The 19,676-nt window shown below is 36.1% G+C and overlaps 1 protein-coding gene across 1 annotated transcript in view; it reads right to left on the reverse strand.

Moving 5' to 3' along the window:
- The window catches only part of LOC107594947 (netrin receptor UNC5A-like), a 116,368-nt gene extending 97,001 nt beyond the window's left edge, over positions 1 to 19,367 (reverse strand). The window contains exons 1-3 of the mRNA XM_016285178.1: positions 19,347 to 19,367; positions 17,236 to 17,239; positions 12,290 to 12,511 (exon numbers count right to left, since the gene is read on the reverse strand). Coding sequence (XP_016140664.1) covers positions 12,290 to 12,511; positions 17,236 to 17,239; positions 19,347 to 19,367 — 247 coding nt within the window. The remainder of the gene's footprint in view (positions 1 to 12,289; positions 12,512 to 17,235; positions 17,240 to 19,346) is intronic.
- Positions 19,368 to 19,676: the final 309 nt, after the last annotated feature.

Consider the following 19,676-nt stretch of genomic DNA (forward strand, 5'->3'; position numbering starts at 1 on the left):
CGTTTGCAAAAAGCAGCCCTGCAAAATTTTTTTTTTTTTTTTTTTGTGGAAACCGTGATACACGATACACTGTTTTTCAGGATTCTTTGATTGATAGAAAGTAAAAAGCAAACAAACAGCATTTATTATTATTATTATTATTGTAATATTGTAAAGGTCTTTTCTGTCACTTTTGTTAAATATAATCCTTGTTTAATAAAAGTATTCATTTTTCAATAAATAAATAAATAAAGTGAAATCAAATTTTAAATAATAATAACCTACTGACCCCCAAACCTTTGAATTGTATATCTTATAGCATGAATGAATGCAATTGTTTTGTTTTTTTAAATCTTCTCTTCAAATCACCATGCAGTCCAGATTGAACTCCTCCATCCATGGTCATGTTTTGACAGCTCTGCTAGACTTTTATGTTTAAAGAATAAATAATATAATATTATTTAATATATTCACATCAAGTCTATAAGTACTTTTCCCAGGTAGTTTCAATCTTGAAAAAAAAATAACAATGAATAATAATGATTTCTCTAAATGGAGCCCTGTGATTGCTTTTCTTTCTGTTATTCAGTAAATGTATGACCAGGAGGCCTGATGTTTCAAGAAAAATCGTAGCATGTCAAAGAATGGTTTCATTTAATCAAAGACATTAGAGTCTGCATGAACTTAATTACACTGTTCCGAGTATGTGGACAGGGTGGCAATAATTCTCATGAGTTTCTGAAAATTGCCCATAATTCATTTCATCTTAGGATATGCACTCACTCTCCTCTCCCACAAGCTAAACAAAGGTCCATTTTTTTATACATTCCCCCTATAATTCAGATGGTAAAAGGGCCACTGAAATGATCCTTTTCTACCTGAGATCTTTGGAATTGGGATAAATCTGCCTCATCAATTAAAAGTGATTGTTCTAATCATCTTAGTTTGCCTGTAGGAACCCAGGACAGTGAAACAGTGAAAACAAGCTCAAATTGTTGGCGTGGAAAAAATCATTATAATTTGCTCATTTAACAAAATAAATGAAGGGAATCTGATCCAATGGAACTTGATTAACTTTCATTTGATAAAGAATATATTATCAACAATTCATGCTGCAAACTATAACGAATGAATTCGAAATTTGATCAACAATCTCATATTATCAAAACCAGAGGCTCATGGGAAAAATTTTATTTAATGCATATCTACTAGTCAGTGAGGTGTCTTTTGCAAAGAACTATCTCTAAAGAGGCAAATATTTCAGATTTTTTTTGGCAATTACTCTCAAAGTGTTGCCACAAATGACCATAAGTCATGCGATGTTCAAATGCGATGTTGTCAGGTATGACAGATTATATGAGATAAAAAGTGATCACGTTCAAAAGCATATTTATCTCCTACGAAAGCCTCTCGGAGGCAACAAATCAAATCAAATTGGACAATCCGAAGCATTTGCAATCTTTCCCACCTATGTCTGAGACTGCAGTTAGTTAAATGAGAATATTGCCGTAATGGATCAGCCGGCATCCAGGTCTGGTGCTTGCAAATCCACTGTCATCATTGATTTCTCTTTGAATGGATATGTCTTCATCTCTCCCATGTCTTAGCTTAGTTTCCTCAAACGAGATGATGAGAAACCTTTGTGCGTGTGTGTGTTAAAGCAGAAGGGGAGAAGCTTTGAACTGGCCAGAGAAATACAATTGAGATAAGTTACTGGAGACAGGTAATGAGAACCAATAGACTCCCAGGAAAGAATCGATAGTGGACACTGATACACTGGAGAGGAAGGACACATCGCAGCATTATTCTTCGTTCGAGTTAATGCTGCAGATATAAGGGAGACATGCACCAAGCAGACAGATACCAAATAGTTGTCGATAACTTGATATTTGCAAACTAAAACATCCATCGATGAGATCAAACTGCCTCAAGGTACCAATGACTGAAACCGTGATAAGAACGAGGGACTGCACGGTCTGAGTTTTAATGGTGAAGGAAGAAATATGATGAAGGCTGTGACATTTGGAAGTATCGATAGTAAATATAATATATTGATATTGTGGGGGGGAATCTCGTTAAGAAATATACAGGTAATTTTTCACCCCTGGTATTCTGAAATTATTTTCATAAAATAAAGCACACTTTTAACTCAAAATCACACTAATGTGAAACAATCTCATTACTGTAATACAGTAATAGTAAAATGATCCTGTCTGGAAATAATTTCTTAGATTTAATTCTGTACTACAAATACTACTATGATGGACAAATATTTTAAGCACCTTTAAAACATTAATAACACAGACATATATTAAAAACAATATAAATATCTAAAAACAACAACAACAACAACAAAAAACAATGTGATGGAGAAAGAGAATGTAAAACTGGAAGAAAAAAATCCATTACAGCAAGCAGTGTTTACTATTATTTATACACAAATATTGTTTTTATGAATATTTTGAATTAGCTTTTAATTTAATACTTCATTTCCAGTTAGCGATTTTAGTGATTATACTTCAACTAAATGAAATTAACTTAATGGTGTTTCACAATGTTTTTAATTTATTATTTTTATTGTTATTATTTTTTGAATTTCAGCTTTATATTTCAATTAACAAAAATGTTTTAATAGTTTTAGTTAACGATAACCCTGGCAGCACTTTTGCTGTAGCATTCCCTAAACTATAATACACTTTGCATAAAAGCATCAGTTATATACAGTGCCGTGAAAAGGTTTTTGACCCCTTCCTGTTTTTTTTAATTTTTTGCATATTTGTCACACTTAAAAGATTCAGATACCCTGGACCACAAAACCAGTCTTAAATCGTTGGGGTATATTTGTAGCAATAGCCAAAAATACATTGTGGGCCAAAATTATAGATTTTTCTTTTATGCCAAAAATCATTAGGATATTAATTAAAGATCATGTTCCATGAAGATCTTTTGTAAATTTCCTACTATATATATATATATATATATTAAAACTTAATTTTTGATTAGTAATATGCATTGCTAAGAACATCATTTGGATAACTTTAAAGGCGATTTTTTCAATATTTTGATTTTTTTGCACCTTCAGATTCCAGATTTTCAAATAGTTGTATTTTGGCCAAATACTGTCCTAACAAACCATACATCAATGAAAAGCTTATTTATTCAGCTTTCAGATGATGTATAAATCTCAATTTCACAAAATTGACCCTTATGACTGGTTTTGTGGTCCAGGGTCACATATACAAAAATGTAAATGCCATGACGACTAAGGACAAAAACCTGTTTAGAACAATGACACATCCTAAGACACAATATCCATACAACACTGATTTCCTTTGCACCTGAGCTGGCAAGACAAGTGGAACTACTTTGTACTCTCCGCTTCAATGAGCTGACATATGTTTGAGTTGTTTTTCTATTCAAAAGGAAAAGTCAGGAGTCTAGTTTACTTCCCAGCACTAACTTTGAGCCAGACTTTCTGAAACTACACAGGAGACGATGCCTCCCGCTGCTTGCTTTTCAAAACACTGCTGACAGCACAATGTAGAAGTTGGGAGAGATCAATGTGGGTACCTTCGGAAACCTATACTGTTGGACATCTGTTTGTCCTTCATCTCTGGCCAAACGCTGGCCATTCATCAGCAACACACAGGCAAGAGGAATGGGGTGTCATGATGAGACCTTGTACTGTCTCACTGTTGACAACAGACTGTTTTCAAACAGAGCGACAGTTACCGAAGTCATGCAATGCTCCTGCTAACGCACTGCAAAATAAAAAAATGTTTTCTTAACCAGTATTTTCCAGTAAAAAAATTAATAAATTACAATTTCTAAACGTCCTACAGCATGAATTTACTTGAGTCAAGATAAAGTTACAGCTACAAACAAACTGCAAAATTTTATTTAAAAAAATGTTTTCTTAATTAGAAATTTCCATAAATTTTCAAGTTTTTTTTTTAGAGAATATATATTAAATCAAATTTGTCTCACCCCATTAGTGATTTTGTTCTAGTTTACACTCTTAAAAATAAAAGTGCTTCAAAAGTTTCTTCAAGCGATGCCATAGAAGAACCATTTTTGGTTCCACAAAGAACCATTCAGTCAAAGGTTCTTTAAAGAACTATCTCTTTCTTAACTTTTTGTAATCTGAAGAACCTTATTACACCACAAAGAACCTTTTGTCAAACAGAAAGGTTCTTCAGATGTTAAAGGTTCTTTATGGAACCATTTAGACAAAAAGGTTCTTCTATGGCATCATGAAGCACCTTTATTTTTAAGAGTGTAGGCAAAAACCTCACTAACGTGTGTTAGATTTTTAGTGAAATCCCAGAATACAAGCTTTAAAACATTTTTTTTTTAAATCATTCATTTTTCAAGGATATTCACTTAAAGGGGTCCTATTATGCTCTTTTACAAAGTCTTGATTTTGTTTTGGGGGTGTACTAGAACAGGCTCTCATACTAGGTTGCTCGAAAAACACATTATTTTTCACATATTTTACATTATTACAACACATTTCTCCCCAGTCTGACATGAATGGCTCGAATAGTTCCTGTATCAAATGAAGGCCCGCCTTCTGAAATATGAAATGTGCTGTGATTGGTTAGCTGGGCCAGTGTGTGTTGTGATTGGCAGCACTCGGCGCCTGGTCGGGAAATGTCATGCCCCTTACTATAGCCGCCTGCAAGCGAGTCGTTCATTGTAGTTTTTGAAAAGTAGATATTTTTTATGCTCAAAAAGCAACATTACAGACTAACTAAAGTTGAAAAAGTGAAAAAGCATAATAGCACCGCTTTAACATGTTAATACGTTGTGATTTTGTAAACAGTTTCATAGTCCTTCCAGGTGGCAAAACGTGATGTACTACTAGCTTAGGTGGCAGTCAAACAGACTAGCCGTCTTCACATCAGCGAATGAAGAATGTGTGTGTGCATTCAAAATGTGACTCACAGCTAAATAAATAAACACAATGTAATGTCTGCCAAAAGAAACTGAATGTTAATAGTCTAATGTGTGCATGTGTTATAGACAGATGAAAGGAGTTTATGCCTGTCTGCTCTAATACCTAGCAGCATATCCTCCATCTTAAGAAATGCGACGTTCCCCTGAAAATTGTCGCAGCTCCTCCGCAGCATGTCATAAGGACGTCAGCTCTCCCAATCAGCTGTCATGCTGTGAATTGGAGGTTTTAAGTTACAGATCACTTCTGAATCCTAGCACATGCGTGACGTGAATCCCTATGCCCCTACACTGCCTCTGCCAAGGAGCGTCAAACAAGCACACAAACATCCGCTCGCTGAATGCTGACGAGCCGTTCCCCGCCTCCACCTTCTGAGAGAACGAGGGGAAGACGGCGAACGGGAGACACAGAAAACCCTTTAGGAAATTCTTTTATTCTACTGATGCTAGGAACAATCATTGTAGAAAGCCAAGCTGAGTACTTGTCGGCAGATCCCAATCAATCACGAGACGGAGGAAAATAACAGAAAACACAGCATGTCCACATAAGAACAGGTACAGCTGAACAAATTGGCTACTGCGCCGGCTACATCTCTTAAACTGCTCTCAGAGGGGAGAGTGATTAAACCTCAGAGGAATTACAACACAAAGCTGCCTTGAAAAACAAGAAACAAATCAGAAACTGCAGAGAAACCATGCTGGACGTGTTTGAGGGAACTGACACTAATCATTAAAAAAAAAACAGACAGTTCAAGCTTTAAAATATTATTGTGCAACATTTCAAGACATAAAACCATGTATTTTGGGACATGCGGCAGTGACTTATTGTTTTCATAAAATAGCAGCAAAGGAAATATGAAAAACCAATGTACTGTATATTAATAATAATAAATAACTCTTCTGCCAAGTAATGTAAGTCATTGGACCAACCACAGTGGCTGTTTATAGTTGCCAAGAAACTTAGTATCTTTGAACATTAATATAGGCTGTCTCGATCCAATCTCTAGTACAATAGTATATATGCTGCTCAGGGAGTCAGTCATTTTTAGTCAGAATCATTCAGAGCACCAAAACAATCCCTAGAAATGTCCAAAATGCATTGTAAAACAACAGTAAGCACTGACTATATTCACACCAATGTCTTGCAAAATCCCTCACAGTATCGTATCTGCCCTCCTCAATGACTGATTATCTTCTTTAAAGGGTTAGCTCACCCAAAAATGAAAATTAGCTTGTGTTTTACTTACCCTTGAGCATCCTAGGTGTATATGACTTTCTTCTTTCAGACGAATCCAGTCAGAGTTATATTAAAAATTGTCTTTGATCTTTCAAGCTGTTTAATGGCACTCAGTGGGTGTTGCAGTTGAACAGTCTACAAGTCGTCAAATAAAGCTTGTGCATTCATAATAAAAAGTGCCGCAGATGGCTCTGGGGGATGAATAAAGGCCCCTTGTAGTGAATCCATGAGTTTTTGTAAGAAAACGTAATTAAAAAAATTCAAACGTAATAAACACTTTCTCTCACTTCCGCTGACTGTCATCTACTGAAGCAATTCCGGTGGATGACGTAAGATGCGCAGCGTTGCGTGATTAATGACGAATGCGGAGAGAGAACAAAACAAAACGCCGGTCATGAATTAGAAGTACAAACTGAAGATTTGCAAAGAAAAATGTCGGAGGATTTCGATATAAACCAAGAGGAGACTGGTTTTTCTTTGCCAAAGTAAGGAAAGTTTGCTTCCTTTGCTCCTATTAAACAAACTCGCGAGACTAGCATATCTCAGACTGCGCATACGTCATACGCCTTCCGCCAGAACGGATCCGCGTATGATAGATAACGGAAGTGAGAGAAAAGTGTATATTACGTTTGAAATATGGCTATTGTTCTTACAAAAACTCATGGATTCACTACAAAGGGCCTTTATTCATCCCCCGGAGCCGTCTGCGGCACGTTTTATTATGAATGTGCAAGCTTTATTTGACGACTTGTGGACTGTTCAATTGCAACACCCGCTGAGTGCCATTAAACAGCTTGAAAGATCAAAGACAATTTTTTATATAACTCCGACTGGATTTGTCTGAAAAGTCATATACACCTAGGATGCTTCGAGGGTAAGTAAAACACAAGCAAATTTTCATTTTTGGGTGAACTAACCCTTTAAGCTAATCAAAAGAGCCTTTCTTAACCCCTTAGCGCTACACTAAGCTAGTAACAATAACCAAATGATACTGAAAATAAGATTCTGCAGTGGATGCGATCTTGCTTTACGGTGGCCCAATGGTTCACAACACAAAATCTCCACAACACAACGAAATCGCCACAGCACAACGCATAGGACTAACTTCGTTGTGTTGTGCTAATTTAGCTGTGTTGCGACTTGTTTCTGTTGTGATACTTTCATTGTGTTGTGGCTTGTTTCTGTTGTGTTGTGCTAATTTCATTGTGTTGTGGCTTGTTTCCGTTGTGTTGCAGCTTGTTTCCATTGTGTTGTGCTAATTTCATTGTGTTGTGGCTAGTTCCGTTGTGTTGCAGCTTGTTACCGCTGTGTGGTGCTAATTTTCGTTGTGTTGTGGCTTGTTTCCATTGTGTTACGGCTTGTTTCTGATGTGTTGTGCTAATTTCATTGTGCTGTGGCTTGTTTCCATTGTGTTGTGCTAATTTGTGTTGTGGCTTGTTCCTGTAGCATTGCAGCTTGTTTTCATTGTGTTGTGCTAATTTCGTTGTGTTGCGGCTTGTTTCCGTTGTGTTATGCTAATTTGTGTTGTGGCTTGTTTCTGTTGCGTTGCAGCTTGTTTCCATTGTGTTGTGCTAATTTCATTGTGTTGTGGTTTGTTTCTGTTGCATTGCAGCTTGTTTCCATTGTGTTGTGCTAATTTCATTCTGTTGCAGCTTGTTTCCGTTGTGTTATGGCTTTTTTTCGTTGTGTTGTGCTAATTTCATTGTGTTGCTGGTTGTTTCCGTTGTGTTATGGCTTGTTTTCGTTGTGTTATGGCTTGTTTTCGTTGTGTTTCGGCTTGTTTCCGTTGTATTGTGCTAATTTTGTTGTGTTGTGGCTTGTTTCCATGGTGTGTTGTAGTAGTGCACAACACAACGAAATCTCCACAACGCATAGGACATGCTAATTTGTGTTGTGGCTTGTTTCTGTTGCGTTGCAGCTTGTTTCCATTGTGTTGTGCTAATTTCATTGTGTTGTGCTAATTTCGTTGTGTTGCGGCTTGTTTCCGTTCTGTTGTGCTAATTTGTGTTGTGGCTTGTTTCCATGGTGTGTTGCGCCTTGTTTCAGTTGTGTTGTGCTAATTTCGTTGTGTTGCGGCTTGTTTCCGTTCTGTTGTGCTAATTTGTGTTGTGGCTTGTTTCCATGGTGTGTTGCGCCTTGTTTCAGTTGTGTTGTGCTAATTTCGTTGTGTTGCGGCTTGTTTCCGTTCTGTTGTGCTAATTTGTGTTGTGGCTTGTTTCCATGGTGTGTTGCGCCTTGTTTCAGTTGTGTTGTGCTAATTTCGTTGTGTTGCGGCTTGTTTCCGTTCTGTTGTGCTAATTTGTGTTGTGGCTTGTTTCTGTTGCATTTCAGCTTGTTTACGTTGTGTTGTGCTAATTTGTGTTGTGGCTTGTTTCTGTTACGTTGCATCTTGTGTCTGTTGTGTTGTGCTAATTTAGCTGTGTTGCGGCTTGTTTCCATGGTGTGTTGCGCCTTGTTTCAGTTGTGTTGTGCTAATTTTGTATTTCCATTGTGTTGTGCTAATTTCATTATGTTGCGGCTTGTTTCCGTTCTGTTGTGCTAATTTGTGTTGTGGCTTGTTTCTGTTGCTTTGTAGCTTATTTCCATTGTGTTGTGCTAATTTCATTATGTTGCGGCTTGTTTCCGTTCTGTTGTGCTAATTTGTGTTGTGGCTTGTTTCTGTTGCTTTGTAGCTTATTTCCATTGTGTTGTGCTAATTTCATTATGTTGCGGCTTGTTTCCGTTCTGTTGTGCTAATTTGTGTTGTGGCTTGTTTCTGTTGCTTTGTAGCTTATTTCCATTGTGTTGTGCTAATTTCATTATGTTGCGGCTTGTTTCCGTTCTGTTGTGCTAATTTGTGTTGTGGCTTGTTTCCGTTGTGTTGTGCTAATTTCATTATGTTGCGGCTTGTTTCCGTTCTGTTGTGCTAATTTGTGTTGTGGCTTGTTTCCATTGTGTTGTGCTAATTTAGTTGTGTTGCGGCTTGTTTCTGATGTGTTGTGCTAATTTCATTGTGTTGCGGCTTGTTTCTGTTGTGCTTCGTTGTGTTGTGCTAATTTAGCTGTGTTGCGACTTGTTTCTGTTGTGATACTTTCATTGTGTTGTGGCTTGTTTCTGTTGTGTTGTGCTAATTTCATTGTGTTGTGGCTTGTTTCCGTTGTGTTGCAGCTTGTTTCCATTGTGTTGTGCTAATTTCATTGTGTTGTGGCTAGTTCCGTTGTGTTGCAGCTTGTTACCGCTGTGTGGTGCTAATTTTCGTTGTGTTGTGGCTTGTTTCCATTGTGTTACGGCTTGTTTCTGATGTGTTGTGCTAATTTCATTATGTTGCGGCTTGTTTACGTTGTGTTGTGCTAATTTGTGTTGTGGCTTGTTTTCGTTTTGTTGTCCTAATTTCATTGTGTTGCGGCTTGTTTCTGTTGTGCTGTGCTAATTTGTGCTGTGGCTTGTTTCTGTTGCGCTGCAGCTTGTTTACATTGTGTTGTGCTAATTTCATTGTGTTGCGACTTGTTTCTTTTGTGTTGTGGAGATTTTGTTGTGTTGTGCACTATTGGGCCACCATATTGCTTTACACCAACAATTCTCAAGTTGAGAGATAGCAACTCCTACTGCACTGCATATTGCTTGTCCTCACATGCGCTAACAGGTAGACAAACATCTGATATATTTTCTACTACAACCTAAATTACAGAGTAAATGAGATTTGATAATAATTGCAGTGATATAAAGAGATGTAAAACAAAACTGGTGGCATCCAAGATAGAAAGCTAGTAACAGCTGTTTGAAATATAATTACAATGGTAACAACGTCAAACGATCAAATTAATGGCACTATTACAATTAAATTAACAGTATATTAAAATATATTGCGCACATAAAATAAACAGGAAAAATCTATTAAAGGAGTTAAAATGAAACATAAAATGATAAATATGTGCTATGGGATAATTTTTGTTGTGTAATAGCCCACACAATAATGCAAGACAACTTCATTTCAAACTTTTAAATTATTTATTTATTTTTCAAATATATTATCTAAAAGTTATCTAAGCGTTATTTAGATTCCTCTATTAAAATATTATCTTTAATTTTGTGGAGCCACTCGACTTTCTCACAGTTTCTCAAATTAAAGGGGTCATTTGATGCGATTTCAATTTTTCCTTTCTCTTTGGAGTGTTACAAGCTCTTGGTGCATAAAGAAGATCTGTAAAGTTGCAAAGATTAAAGTCTCAAATCCAAAGAGATATTCTTTATAAGATTTAAGAGTCAACCACGCCTACCTAAAACGGCTCGTTCTAACACGCCCCCACATGTCTACGTCACGATGTGGGAATATTTACATAACGCCACCCAAATGTTCACGTAAAGAAAGAAGGCATAACTTTTATTCTTGCTGTAGTATTGTTGCTGCCGCCACCATGTTGTGGAGATGCTGTGTATTTCATTGTGAAAGCGAAACTACTTTGTTTGGCCATCCAAAAGAGGACCATATCTGCTTTATCATGCCTAGAGCTGATCTGTGCTGGTCGCTGAGGAAATACATCAACTTTGCGCTGTGGATCGCCTGATCGGCTTTCACCGTTGACGAAGCAGAGTCCAGCCCGGGCTCGTCACATGTGGTTGCCGCAAGCCTCCTTTGTCGAATCCGCCGGTCTCCGCTCACTCAAGCCGCTGTGCGTTTCGTTGTGAAAGCAAATCTACTTTGTTTGGCCTTCCAAAAGAGGACATAATGTTTCTATAAAGTGGGGCAGTTCCAACTTTGCAAGAACGGTCTGGCACTTCTGACTCACAGCCTGTAAGTATGTATTTTATATTTATATTTATTTATTTATATTTTATATTTATTTGTCACTGATGATTTAAACGCGAGTTTGAGCAGTGTAGAGTAGTGCTTGTTGTATGTCATTTCTCCGATCACAAATGCAGACATGGTTTTATGTTTACGCGGCGCAATACGCAACGCGTAAAAACACAGTATAAGTCATTATAATCAGTAATTATATCCCCACTGGATGCAACAAATGCCTCGTTTGTAATGGGTTTTATTGGTTTTGTCTCGTCGCGCTGGGACACACGGAAACACGGTAAGGGGCGTAACATTTCCGTCACACGCTTGAGGTATTCAGCCAATCACAATGCACTGAATAGCTGGCCAATCAGAGCACACCTTGCTTTTCAGAACGATGAGCTTTGTAAAAATCGTAAAAATAATGTACAGTATGTGGAAAATAATGTGTTTTTTTTTACCTAGAACCGCATAAATACATTGCATTACACCAAATACACAAAATAATGTTATTTTTAGCAACATCATATGACCCCTTTAAAGATAATGTTTTCAGTCATTGCACATGATAAGCTGCCTGAAATGTCGATAAAGAACATCTGGCTTTCAATCCGTTATCATTTATCATGGGTCACAAACTCTTCATTAGGTGACCTTACATTATGTAAGGCCAAAATTGTTCATTAGGCTATTCATACAAAAATATCTGACTCTATATTGCCTCTGTATAGAGTATGACATCATCATTATGCATAATGTCTTGCCTAATACTTATATATTAGTTTGCCAAGTTTACAGAATTAACTTTGACCGTAATGTTGCTTGGAAACCATGAACAGCCTACGGTTAAGCTAAATGATTACTATTAATAAATAGAACATATAATACTTATATAATACTGCTGTTACTACAGTTTTTTAAAAGCTTTCAGTGTGCATAGCAACATCTGGTAACTATAGAGTAAAATCACAGTAAGGCATTTATTATTAAATTATATTATTAATAGATTACAAAACTGACATTTTTTTTTTGCAGTTTAATTATTAATATTGCTGCCTCTTCTCCAAAAACCAAGACATATCCAAACTAAACCGGCCCTTTATGATAGACAGTACACTAATGCAACAGTCCAATCCCTGAGCACAAAGCAAGCCCTCTTCATGATATGGGCAGAAGACATTTTGAAAATTGCTTTGAAGGAAGTCCTTGTATTTTGTGCTATACTACAGAAGAAGAAAGAGCATCACGCCTAGAAAGCATCCTTTATAGGCACTCCTGTTTTCTAGTGTCATTTTATAAATGCTGCGGGTCAGCCGGCTTTAGTCGCCCTCGGAGAGAGTGTTGAGAGGGTCTACCTGTGGCAGGGTCCACGTCACGCTCGATCAAGTGCTGATCCTGGTGAACCCATTCGCCGTTGCACTTGAAGTAGATCTGAGTGGCAGGGGTTGAGCGGCAGGTGAGGGTCACTGGCTTGTTCTTAACGATATAAACATCATCAGGCTCCACCAGGAAGTGTGGCAGCAGGTCGGAGAAGGCCGCAGGAAGTGGATGTGTTACAGTGGCCGCGTGCTCTCCACCTGTGCAAGCAAGTGAGATAAAACTTTAGGGACAGGTTGTGGTTGTTCAGATGCCTGAAACCTTTTAGTAGTGCAAAGAGATAATGAGTGTATCTGATTTAATTTCAAACTGTGAGTGGACAGATTGCTTTTGACATGCACCTGAGTGCAATACTAATTTTGTGCATCCGTATTTGGTAGAATACAGATATTCTGCCAACCACAGCTGACACAACGTCTCCGCTACAGCAAGTCTGGGAGATCATACTAATGGTGTGGCGTTAAAAGTACGTGCTTTTGCCTGAGTGATGTGGGATTGTACTGATGGGGGTGTACTGACTTGGCTAGGTTTAAATAAATATTGTAAGCAACATATGTCACAATGAGAAACTGATCTAAAATGTTCAATAACTGCACATTAAATTACGAGAAATAAATACTTAAAACGTTTCAACAATTAAAAATGTTGTTACCAAATTCATTGGGATAAATACACATAAATGCAAGCCTCATTCAGTCTACTTGCACAGTGATTTGTGTGAGCTATTATTCTTTCATTTTTTTCATCTTTCATTTCTTATTTCTGAACTTCATCCTTACACCTGCCAGAATACTCTTGAATGTAAAGTTTTCAAGTGTTTAAAAATATAACAAATGGTTTTAATACACTTCAAATTTAAGTCGACATGAAAACATGCATTTTTTTTATTTGAGATGCTAATGAGTAAAAGTTATTACAGGAATTTGAAAATAAACCTTTTATTTACCATCCCAACTAAAAACTAGTAGTTTACAGATATTATTGAAGCTTTAACAGTAATTGTTTTTAAATCACAAAGTAGACCGTTTTTCATAAATGAGACTCTAATCCAGTAGACTGTTTCTGTTTGCTTCGCTTTGACTCCAACATTCTGACGAAAATAATATCAATAACATTTTTAGCATGTAAAAAAATTATTACATTTAATCATATTTTAACCTGGAGTCTCTGAGACCAAACATAACTTTTATTTTATTATTTAAACATTTTTTACATGATGGAATAGTTTGCAATCAAATCAAACGATCAACCTGTCTTTTGATTTAGATTTTTAAAAAGACCTTGGAATATCTTGATTTAAATATGTATTTAGATTTAAAAATGATTAGTTAATTTCTGTCAATTTCAAGACAAAATGCAGTTGTTATGGGCTTAGAACAGATTTAATTATATTATATTACAATCAAATTAATAGCCAAAACCTATTGAGCAAATAAAATAAACAGACAAATTAAAATTGTATTTAAAAAGATTAAAATATTTAAAATTAAACTTAAAATTAAATACACACACACACGTGCGAGTATGTAACAAAAAATTGCTTCTTTTTGCTTCAATTTGACTAGCAAAAAAATAAATAAAAATAAATCACATTTTAGTATATAAAAAATCATTATGTTTAATATAATTTTTACACCTGCAGTTCCTGGGATCCCAGATAGTTATAACGTTTTTATGAAGGACAAATGAGTAAATACATTAGTTTATAATTCTCACAAGATAAAAAAGAAAAGAAAAATATTTGAGATATTAAAAAGGCATTGTAGTCTCTCAGATTTAAATATATATTTATTTAAATAATTAGAATTAAATATCAGTCAATTTCAAGACAAAATACAGTTGTTAAAAAAATAGGTTCAAGAGCCCCTGAATAAGGTCTTATTCCATCCTGAAAGAGACATATGCTACTATCTTCCACCCCCCACAGAAAAACAATGTGTGTGTGTGTAAGAGAGAGTGAGTCCCCTTGTTAACAGGCCGAGTAAAAAGCTTCTGAGTGGTATGGCCTTGACAGGTTTGCCTACAGCAGTGCCGCATCCCATCTCTACTCTCGCTGCTGTTAATCACAGCCTTTTAAGATCAGAGCTGATGGACTGCAGGCCATAAATCCCTCTTGCTGAATGACCATGGCACTTCAAAACACGCTCGGCACGCCCTGTATCCAGGGCTTTAACTCAACTCTTTATTACGCCCAGGCCGAACATGGTGACGTGACTGCCAGCCATTCACTGACTGACAAACGCCGTCGCAAATAAGCTGCATTAAACGTGAGGTGAACTGGCTCTTTATTTCGACGACCCCCGGTAGCGCAGCAAGATCAGGTGGGGTGCGCGGCGCTGTTTACGGATCAAAGATCTGCGTGACTTTGTGGGCGGAAATGTTTCTCCCCCACATAGATTTATGGAAGGAGCGCCGAGGCGGCTGGATTCATAAATGTTTGGAGCGATTCAATGAGAAATCATCATTAATCAGAGCTTGGCCCTGCGACTTGCGGGAGAACGATTCTTTAGTGCGGCGCGGAAACGGAGCACACCCTATCAGTAATTTTGTTGCTTCATTTGTTAGCTGCAATGTTTTTCTGGTCTTTGTAATTAAGAATGAATTGCTAATTTATCCTTTTCCTCCCACAATCCAGAGCAATCAAGCAGCCTCGGCTGGCTGTTTATTCCCTCTCCATGCTGGAGGTCCCACACCATTGTGCATCATACACAAACACACACACTACATGTCTGATAGCCTTCAGGACTGAACTCAATTTTTAAAGTGATCAATTTTGCCAATTAGTTATTCCCTCTGCATGTTTCTCATTACAGAGTTTTGCTCTGTTTTTAGACACTTGTTGAGTGCAAATAGCCAATATAACGTCAAAGCCATGAAGCATAACTTGCTCGCATATAACGTAGACTAAAATTCCAACAACTTCAATCTTGATTTCATCAGAATTGAACAATGGGATGCTTGTGCAGGTGCAAAACACTAAACAGGTTTGGAAAAAAGCCAGTTCAGGGTGCGAATGACATTAAATTATATTAGATTGGAAGTTAAGGGTGTGTATTTTCATCTGCAAAAATTACAGATAGAAACTTCCTCAAAGTCAGCGCATTATTTACACACTGAGCCAAATTTGCTGTAAGTGATGTCAGGCATTCAACCATTTTTGCCGACTTCATTTTATTATTAATTATGTATTATTATGTACTATTTATGAATATTTGTATTTTCAGTTAGCTTTTATTTTTATATTTTAGTAATGTGCTATTGTCATGACATTTAAAAAAAAAATCTGTTTTGTTTTTATTTCAGTTTTAGTTTTAAGAATTTAAGCACTTCAGCTTTTTATTTCAGTTAGTTACGCAACATTTCTAATTTACATTTTTGTTCATTTATAAGTTTTTCATCTCATCAAATTTCTTTTTTTGTTGTATTTCAGCTTTCTACAAAAGATTTCTATTTAAAAAAAATACTTTTTAACTGTTTATTCATCAAAGAATCCTGAAAAATGTATGAGGTTCAAATAAAATAAAAAATAAATAAAATAATATAAAATAAAATGAGCAGCATAACTGTTTCCAAAGAATGATTTCTGAATGATCATGTGACACTGAAGACTGGTGTAATGGCTAATGAAAATTCAGCTTTGCATCACAGGAATAAGTTATATTTTAAAGTGCATTAATATAGAAAACCGTTATATTAAATTGCAATAATGTTTCACAATATTAAATTTTTTTCTGTATTTTTGATCAAATAAATGCAGCCTTGATGAGCATAAGAAACTTCTTTAAAAAAATATAAAAAATACTATATAATAAAATACTATACTAATTACTGATCCCAAACCTTTGAACAGTGTGTATGTGTGTGTGTGTGTGTGTATATATATATATATATATATATATATATATATATATATATATAAATGAAATCAGGCTGCTTGACATGTCGACACAAACATCTGTGTACACAAACATACACACAAAAATCACATCTTCAAACAACTATACATCTTCAAACTCATAGAATGGAGGTCACAATCACATAATTAATCTAATTTTTCTGGACTGTGATATTAATTCACAAAGTAATAGAAAACTGGCTGTTAAAGACATTTCCTATCACAACGGGCCTGTGGCACAGAACGCAAAAAGCACATATCTGCTAATGAAATAGCAAGGCTAGCGCTGACCTTTCCAGCACCTTCCTCATCTCCTCCTGCAGAAAACCACAACCACGCAGGTAACATTAGCCAAAGTAATAAACATCAAGCCTCCACGCCAAGACATTACCCAGCCTCGCCAGGCCTGGTGCAACACGTCATAATAATGCTGCTCTGCTCATTTCCTTTTGTCATTTTACGTGGTGTGCTGAGTTGCTAATTCATCAGGGTGAAATACAGTGAGAAGCAAAGCTACGGCTATTGAACCTCCAATAATGTATCGTGTACGTGTTAAACTCTTAATAAAAACTAAATGTTCTGTGTCCAATGAAGGACATACATCACTTTCCAGTTTCACCCCCCCTCTGTTACATTACATTTTGTGCTACGACAGACAAGTAATTTATCTTACAGGGACATTCATTTATCAAAAACATGCTCAAATGAATCGGGAATTCAAGCCGTTCTGTTGCAAGCAGATGATGATGCAATCAAGGCAATTATTGCAGGTCAAAATGGCTTTCTTTGTTCTGATGTAAGACCGAGCGCCCACGGGATGTGGTCCGTCTAATGAGCCTTAATTTGGCACAGTGATGATGGCCATTAGCTCCTCATGGTGACCTTTTCTATAACATGAGAGCTCGCTAAACCAGCAGGCAGACCTGGCCCAATCTGTCCAGGTGGGATCTATGTAAGGCTGAGGTGAGATACGACAATCATAAATGAGCTTTCAAACTGTTCGTGACCGTCTACATCTGTTTTCCTGACCAGTCTCAAAGGTTACAGGCTATGTTGGACGTAATAGACATGAATTCCTTTTTGTTCGGTATTTCAAAGTATTGCAATATGTTACTATACTGAATTGATATTCTCACTGCAATAGTCCATCTTTTTCCTCATAATTTATTTATTTATTTAGACACCGACTACTAACCAAGGCGCACTATTCCCATGGTGCAATTTTTAGGCTATATTTTTGGCCTTGCTGCCTTTATTATGAGAGGACAGTTCAGAGAAAGACAGGAAACGACTGGACAGGACAGAGAGGAATGGGATCGAGAAATGACCATGAGCTGGAACTCAAACTCAGGTCGCCCGAAGCGCTATTGCGCCATGTGTCAGAATCATATTATTTTTACTGGAATGTGCCAATGCTCAACTCTATTTTGAAGGCTCTGCAATGAAGTAAAGCAGGAAATTCAGCACTAGTTCCACATTCAGAAATGTGTGAGTAAAATATTGCAATACATAGAATTTTCAAAATACAATTCAATAAACTGAACTACTTTATCTTCTTCATGCCTTTTGTTGTCTAATTGACAGTTATTAAGCAAGTAAAAGCATAACTAAAAATATCCACCCTCAGGTTGTAATACACGTCTTTTTGCTGTCAAATCTTTACTGATTTTTATAAAATAAACGTAAGAATAACTTTTATATTGATAGTAATATTTCAAGATGAACACATACTGTACTGAAACGATTTACTTAATTATCCATTCATCATTTTTTAGAAAATTATGTTTAATATATCAAATATATTACATCAGACTTTTAATGGACATTCATTTGGACATTTCTCAATCATCATTAGCTACGTTTCCATCCAAAGTTTCGAATTAAACTTGCGTGGAAAATTAGAATATAGCCTAAAAATGTGCGAATAAAGCACCATTTCTATCCCATGTGTTCAAGAGAACAAAATCGTCAATTCCTGGGAAATTGGCGTAAATTATTAATAATAAAAATGAAAGTAGTTTCAACTGGGGAAACTTTGGGAATGCAATCGTATGAGACAGTTCTGGGAGGTAACTATACCAAATCGTTTTGATGACAGAATTTGGCTCAGACATTTCAGAATGATTAAAAACAACATTGAGATGGTGTGCAATGAGATTTGTGTGCGATGATTTGTTGAGGCAAAGTCACATGAGAGTTTTTGTTGCGCATCGAGGAATTCATATGGTAAATGTGTTTCCAGTATATTTTATGTGCATGTATTCTTATTAGATAACAACAAATGACCCACAACAATTGATCTCAAATTTAGTGTGCATATTGACGTTTCCATCCAGTGTTAAACAGCTACTGTATTGCATTGCACTGCATTTTTTAGTCTCCCCCAATAAAAACTACAGAATTTTGATCATATCATCTTAGGAGATACGAATGACAACTGATATTTATATGCATTTTGTGCAAGTAGTATGCTATGTTATGCTATCTCACTGATTTACAATACACGCTATCAGAATGTCATCTTACTTGTTGGCTATATACTGTAAACATCATCGACTACACTAAATCGCATATTTTTGTTAGGTTTAAGCCTCTGAATATAACTGAGGTGTTTTTCCTCCTCGAATAGCCCATAAAAGCCATATGTACCAAATAATATAATCAAAAAAAATCTTTTAGAAATATTTTTTCTACAGGCTTAATAAACTTCCATTTCATTTTTTATATATTTTTTTCAAAAGTCACTCCACAAGACTAATAATTGGTCAAAAAACAATATAGACTTTTGATTTATTTTTTAATCTTTGAGAGTATGTAAATTAATGACCACTCACTTTAAAAGATAATTGCAATACTTAAATGCTGCATTCAAATAAAATTAACAATTTTACAAGTGATGAGAACTATCACAACTGTACATTTTATTGCAATAAAAAGAGATATGAAACACAATTAGAATAAAAAGTCCATCTCAATTAAGAGATAAAATGAGGCAGTAAAATTACAGGTCATGTCAGCTGCCCATGTGTGACTGAGAATGTTTTAAACAGCTGGCTCGGAGGAGGGCGCCTTTATATCCTAAACGGACAAACTGCGTGGGACGTTTGCACGCTCTGTTAACACACGTTCCAGCTCATGACCAAGTTAAATCCTTTATTCATGAGAGCATATTCTAGCCATGCAAAGATTCAAATTAAAGTCATTCCGTAAGGCTGATTGATGAGCTTCCCACGCTTATGTTGTTATAGAGTTTAATATATTCATCATTCTCTTTGCACTTATTTCATATGCATGCATGCACACACACACATACAAAAAAGAGAAACAACTGCCCATCCGTGCTTAACGGGCTCCTCATGGATCAATGCACACATGAAGTAAACACTACATAATGGTTAACATTTGAATTTGAAATTCGATATAACACACAACTAATATCTAATGGATACAATCTTGTGTGCAATCTGATA

The sequence above is a fragment of the Sinocyclocheilus grahami genome, unplaced genomic scaffold (genome assembly GCF_001515645.1).
Source record: "Sinocyclocheilus grahami isolate Dianchi unplaced genomic scaffold, SAMN03320097.WGS_v1.1 scaffold193.1, whole genome shotgun sequence".
Classification (NCBI taxonomy): Eukaryota; Metazoa; Chordata; class Actinopteri; order Cypriniformes; family Cyprinidae; genus Sinocyclocheilus; species Sinocyclocheilus grahami.